Genomic DNA, 7,082 nt, shown 5'->3' with positions numbered 1-7,082 from the left:
GGAGGAGGAGGAGGAGGAGGAGGAGGAGCAGCCCAGAATCAGCCCAAGGGACTCTCGACTGAGGAAACAGGAGAATCAAGAACCCAGGGAAAGCCAGGCGGCGGAAGTTCACAGGACAGAGCCCCAGAACAGAGAGAGGGCTCCGTGTGCGGTGGTGGGGGAGGGGCACGTGTACAGGAAACGACCCAAGACCAAACCAAGAACCAGCTACATGCACCAGTGGGAAAACTACCTGACAGTCGCACAGGACTGGGATCAGTAAAAAGTCCACAGGATCCTGGGAAGAACGCACTTAAGGTCTTGTTCAGCACTATGAAATAATTAGCCCAAGGCCAAATATTACTTTATTCTTCCTCAAGAAATCTTAAAAGCAAGACCCCCAAAAGACCAGGCTTCTCCAAATAACTTGATTCTAGCCCTGAACAAATTTCAAAAATATTTATAAAAATGTCAAAGTACCCAAAACACCCATTAAGGTGAATTCCACAATGCCTGGCATCCACTCACAAACCCACCATGAAGCCACGCTGGAAAACAGCCTACCTCAAGGCAGGGGCGGACACAGAGCAGATTCAGGGGATGCAAAGGCAGCGAAGCAGTTTCCGAAGTGCATCTCATATGCTTCCAAAGATTGAGGAGAGACGCGGAAGGCACACACACACACACACACACACACACACACACACACACACACACACACCAAACATCTAGAAATGAAGGCTGTAATTAGGAGACAAACCCACAAACATTTCAGGAAAAGAAATCACGGGGTTTAAGGGACCTATCAACCATAAAGAAAGGAGGAAACAAAACAGAAGCAGTGAGCTGGGACCCTGGTGGAGCCTCCTCCGATTCAGATGCAAGGAGAGGACCAAGGCCAAAAACAACCGTGAGGATCTAATGGTCAGGTTTTTTTTCCCCAAAGTTTATGAAAGAAGTACACTGTACACATGTATGAAAATGTCAAAATGCAATCCATTACTCTGCATAAGTAATACATAATAATAACTTTAAAAAGCAAAAAATAGACCTATGAAAAGTATATATTCACAGGCTAAAGATGCTCAGTGAACCCCTACATGAGTCTAAAAAGATGTGTGTGTGTGTGTGTGTGTGTGTGTGTGTGTGTGTGTGAGTAAAAGCAACAAAAAGAAAAATCTAAAAGCAACCAAAGAAAAAAGGCACATTCAGAAAAACAGGTCAAGCATCTCATAAGAGTGATCTGAAATAATTCAGTCAAGACAGTGGAGTAATAGCTTCATACTACTGAAATAAAAACAAGTACTGTGAACCTAGAACTCTGTACCCACAAAATACTGTGTGTGTGCATGTGTGTATATGTATACGTGTGTGTGCATGCACACGTGTGTGTATATATGTGTACATGTGAATGCACGTGTGTGTGTGTGTGTGTGTGTGTGTGTGTGTGTGTGTGTGTGTGTTGCGTGTGTGGCGGTGTATGTGTATACACACTGTGCAGGTCAGCAGATACCTCTGAGTGTCTTCTAGTTCTTTCTATTGTTTGAGTAAGGGTGTCTCTGTTGTTCACTGCAGAGATGCCAGGCTGTGAGTTCCTGACGATTCCCCACACCACCCCCCCCCCCGCCCCCATCCTCCCAATCTTCCATCTCACCAATGGAAAGCTGAGATCTCAGACACTGTGTTACTGTTTGGCTTTATATGCGTTCTAGAGATTTAAACTCAGTTCATAATGTTCATGCACCAAGCGCTTTACTGACAGAGCCTCCCCACCTGAGAGAAGTTGCACACAATTATTCTGTTTTTCTCTTCAGAGGAAAAAAAAATCTATGTGGTAAGATGTTTGAAGAAAAGTCACAGGTAATTCGGAGCTAATTAGAAATAATGTTCTGTTTTTGACCTTGAGGGCAGACACTCCCCACTCAACAAAGCACTTAAGTCTCTTGTTGACTCGAACAGTGAGGCACGTGTGCTTATTTGCTCTAGCAATTGAACAGAAAGTTTAAAAGATGGTATACATCCTACCTCCCTTCAAAACACTGATGCAACTCTTCCTTCTCCTGCCAGGCTTCCGTGATGGCAGCAACACGTGCTTAAGTTAGGCAAGGATGTGATGTGCAAGGATGCTGTGGGGTAGAAAAATACTCAAAGGTAAAAGCACTTACTGATCTTCGAGAGGACTGAGGTTGGCTCCAGCGCCCACAGTGTTCTCGCAGGGAAGGTGGTCCCTTGATGAAGAGTTTGTCCTGCAGAAGGTTGACATGGACTCAACCACCTGTAATAACAGCTTTTGGGGTATCCAATGATTCTGGCTTCCACAGGCACCTGCGCTTGTGTGCAAATATCCATATATAGACATACATACACACATAACTAAAAATACACATAACTAAAAATAATTTTTAAAAATTCTTTTTTTAAAGATTTATTTATTTATTTATTCTATGTAAGTACACTGTAGCTGTCTTCAGACACCCCAGAAGAGGGCATCAGATCTCATTACAGATGGTTGTGAGCCACCATGTGGTTGCTGGGATTTGAACTCAGGACCTTCGGAAGAGCAATCAGTGCTCTGAACCGATGAGCCATCTCTCCAGCCCCCTTAAAAATTCTTAACAAGGGACCTGAGAGATGGCTCAGTGGTTAAGAGCACTGACTGCTCTTCTAGAGGTCCTGAGTTCAATTCCCACCAACCACATGGTGGCTCACAACCATCTGTAAAAGGATCCTATGTCATTTTCTGGGGTGTCTGACACAGCTACAAAGAACTCATACACATAAAATAAATAAAGAAATCTTAAAAAAAAAATCTTAACCAGAACAAAAAGATGTGTGGTCAACTTGATTCTTTGGGTATGAGATTAACAGTGTTCAGAATCATTATTGGATTACTCTTAGTCTTGCTTCTAAATAATAAGCACTTGTTAATTTATACTTTAAGTAATACTATAACTTAATTATAACTAGATGTTATAGTTTTAATTTAGTAAACACATTAAAAAGTCTGTCCCTAAAAATGGATAGTCACTAACAATTCCAAATGATGTATCCTCTTCATACAAACCATTATCATAAATATTAAATATTCATTCTCTTATCAAATATTTATTAAATGTGATAACATTCTGGGAGGTCTACTTTAAAAAGCCAGAGTCCCAGAGAACCAGAATGCAAAAATGTTTAAAATCTTAAGATAACTCTGTTTCCCTGGCTGGATGTTTGGTCATTTCTCCTGTGTTTTCTGGAGTCGCCTCTCATGGTCTGGTTTATGGCACAACTCTGCCTCCTGTGGTTTACTCAACCAGTTCTCTTCCTCGGCTCTCAACGTACCTGGTTTATCCTCAGCCTGGGAAGCACATCACAGCTGTATCTAGTCTGATAGCCAACATCAAACTGCTGCAGGACGAATTCTTCATCTATGGTTGAGCTTCCCTAAGAGAATGCTACAATGTATGAATGGAGGACAGATGACCAGGAGGTTTCTCCCCCAGCCCTGTCCTCCTTCAGCTCAGGAAGTGTTAACCACTTCTGAGGGCCAGGTAGTTTGGAGGAAAAGTAGACAATGCTTAGGGAACACTTGCTGGAGACAGAAGTCCCTGGGAGCTGGATGACTTTGCAGTCTAAGCAGAGACTGCTCTAGGACCTGCAAGAAGCCATGAGTCCCTGAGGAAATACTGTCTGACCAAACACAAATTTTTCTGACACTGTAGCAGAGATATTCCTAGAGTGCTTTTCAAGTGTATCTTTAAAAAAGAAAAAGTGTCTGTGTATGTTGTTGAAAATCAGTGCCACATGCGTGCAGGTGTCTCCAGAGGCCAGAAGAGATAGTCATATGCCCTGCAGCAGGAGCTGTGGGTAGTTGTGAGTTGCAGTGGATGCTGGGATATGAACCTAGGTCCTCTTGGTCACTGAGCCATCTGTCCAGGCCCTCTCCATGGCCCAGTGAAAAGAGGCCATTCAACCTTTTTGTACTCAAAATAACACTGTCTCTTCCTGTTCCATGGACACAGTTGGTAGGGGTAGAAATGGAGGGGTTTGTTTTAGTTTTTGGTTTTTTTATTTTATTTTATTTTATTTTATTTTTATTTTTATTTTTTGGAGGGGAACCTGGGAAAGGAGATATTGTAAATAAAGAAAGCATTAAAAAAGAAAGAAAGAAAGAAAAGAAATGGATTCGTTGAGTGGTTAGGGAGATTACCTTCGTCCTAACCCTGAAAGACAAAACTAGAGTCAGAAGAATGTCACTTTGGGAGATAAACACTGGGAAACTCCCAGGATGAGTGGGAGTTGGAGACGAAGCAGTATTTACGGAGAGGAGTTGTGAACCAGGGTGAGAGCCTAAAATGCATGGAGCAGTGTCAGAATAAGGCTTGGGATAGTAATGAGAAGAAACAGAGCAAGCACAATCAACGAAGTGCAAGAATCCATAGTGTAGAAGGAAAAGTGCAAGTTCGTACTAGAGACTCACACCTCAGACCACTGCGGTATAGAATTTGAGGATCTAGAGGACGCTGGTTAGAGAGATTGGAAACACAGCACACTGACAGAACAGCTGAGCCAAAGTCTTGGGGTTGGTACTGTAAGTGTTGTGGTTTCTTTCTTTTCTTTTTTTTTTTTTTTTTTTTTTTTTTTTTTTTGGTTTTTTTTTGTTTTTTGGGGTTTTTTTGTTTGTTTGTTTTTTCGAGACAGGGTTTCTCTGTGTAGCCCTGGCTGTCCTGGAACTCACTCTGTAGACCAGGCTGGCCTCGAACTCAGAAATCCACCTGCCTCTGCCTCCCAAGTGCTGGGATTAAAGGTGTGTGCCACTATTGCCTGGCTTGTTTTGTTTTCTTATTATTAAGAAAACTTTATTGACCTTTGTTTCCTCAAACATTCCTAGGCTTCTCCAGCTTAACTAGCTGCAGAGTTGAACTGTGTGGAAGCAAACACTGAGGGAGCTGTTGGGGCTCTGAGGGTGGCTCAGCTGGCAAAGGCCTGGGGCTGGGACATACTTGAGTTAAGTCCCCAGAACCCTCAGAGAAGAGCCAGGCATGCTGGTGTGCACTTGCAGTCTCAGCATGGGCAGAGGCAGACGGATTCCTGGTGCTTGCTGGCCAGCCTAGCCTAACGGGTGAACTCCAGGCCACTAACAGACCCTGTCTCAAAATGGTGTTTAGCATCTGAAGAGCAACAACGGAAATTGTCCTCTGGCATTCATGAGTAGACACAAACCACACACACACACACACACCACATACACACACACACACACATACCATACACCACACACCACACACACACACACACACGCCACACACATACACATACACACACACCACATACACACACTACATACACACACACATACCATACACCACACACCACACACACACACACACCACACCACACCTACCCCCACACACACACCACACACACACCATACATACACACCACCACACATATCACATACCACACTTACACACATCACACACCATACACCACACACACACACACACACACACACCACATACACACACAATACACCACACACCATACACCACACACCACTACCACCATCACCTCTATATACATAGACATATGTACACACACATGCACACAGAACTCAGGAGTCTGTGTTTTAAGTATCAGAGTTCCAGATCAGATTCCTAAAAAGAAATTTTAGAGGCAACCATCCCATGAAACAACTCTCCTGGAACATTGTCTTTTTCAGAAATTCTCTCTCTCTCTTTCTCTCTCTCTCTGTCTCTCTCTTTCTGAGGTTTAATTATATGTGATTATGTGTGCACACAGGCATATTGCATGCCATGGAGTGAGTGTGGAGGGCAACTTGCAGGAACTTCTGTTCTTCCACCATATGGATCCCAGGGATCAAACTTAGGCCATCAGGGTTGGTAGCAGGCACCTTTACTTTCTGAGCCATCTAGCCAGTTCTTGGTTTGCTTCATTCTTAAAAGCCTCACCAACATTTTCCATAAGACCTGATGTCACCAGCTTCCTCTCCAGTAGAAAGTGGTATTTTTCCATCCATGGATTGCTCTTTAAAGAGAATTAAAGGGGCTGGTGCCCTGAGCATAGGCTGGTTCGAGCCTTTGGGCACGAACTCTGAAGCCAGTCACACAACATCCAGAGGAAACTCCACTCCCAGGTGCTCTAACATGCCTAGGATCAGAGGTGAGGAAGACACAACACCCCAACACCAGGAGTAACTAGGACCAGCAGGACCCAGGCACCCAGGAACTCCACCCGACCAGTGGCACAGGTTCTTTCTGGTCTGAGCTGGTGCCCTGAGACGATCTTGGGTTCGTACTCCACAGCCAGTCACAACAACACCTAGAGGAAGCTTCACTCCCAGGCACTCTAACATGGCCAGGATCACAGGATCACAGAATCCCAGAAGCTTGGTCACACTAGGATCTCAGGGTCCCAGAGGCAGCTTGACGGCCAGGAGCTCTGACACACCTAGGATCTCAGGATCCCAGGAACACAGAATCACAGGATCATAGAGACAACTGAATTCTGAGGAGTTCTGACATGACCAGGATCACAGGAAGGACAGGCTACAGTCAGATATAGTATAGGCAGGTAGCACTAGAGATAACCAGATGGTGGAAGGCAAGTCTAAAAACATAAGCAACAGAAACCAAGGTTACTTGGCATCATCAGAACCCAATTCTCCCACCATAGGGCAAGTCCTGGATATACAAATCACACCAGAAAAGCAAGATTCAGATCTAAAATCACTTCTCATGATGATGATAGAGGACATTAAGAAGGACATAAATAACTCCCTTAAAGAAATACAAGAGAACACAGGTAAACATCTAGAAGCCCTTCAAGAGGAAACACAAAAATCCCTTAAAGAATTACAGGAAAACACAATCAAGCAGGTGAAGGAAATGAACAAAACCATCCAAGATCTAAAAGTGGAAATAGAAACAATAAAAGAAACCCCAAAGGGAGACAATCCTGGAGTTAGAAAACCTTGGAAAGAGATCAGGAGTTATAGATGCAAGCATCACCAACAGAATACAAGAAATATAGAAGAGAGAATCTCAGGGGCAGAAGACACCATAGAAAACATTGACACAACAGTCAAAGAAAAT

General features: G+C 43.7%; 1 protein-coding gene across 1 annotated transcript in view; it reads right to left on the bottom strand.

Moving 5' to 3' along the window:
- The window catches only part of Fam47e (family with sequence similarity 47 member E), a 42,312-nt gene that overhangs the window by 10,777 nt on the left and 24,453 nt on the right, over positions 1 to 7,082 (bottom strand). The window contains exons 5-6 of the mRNA XM_031342110.1: positions 3,310 to 3,411; positions 2,145 to 2,225 (exon numbers count right to left, since the gene is read on the bottom strand). Coding sequence (XP_031197970.1) covers positions 2,145 to 2,225; positions 3,310 to 3,411 — 183 coding nt within the window. The remainder of the gene's footprint in view (positions 1 to 2,144; positions 2,226 to 3,309; positions 3,412 to 7,082) is intronic.

This window comes from Mastomys coucha, unplaced genomic scaffold (genome assembly GCF_008632895.1).
Source record: "Mastomys coucha isolate ucsf_1 unplaced genomic scaffold, UCSF_Mcou_1 pScaffold22, whole genome shotgun sequence".
Classification (NCBI taxonomy): Eukaryota; Metazoa; Chordata; class Mammalia; order Rodentia; family Muridae; genus Mastomys; species Mastomys coucha.
The sequence above is the reverse complement of the archived record's forward strand: the minus strand, read 5'-3'. Positions and strand labels throughout refer to the sequence as shown.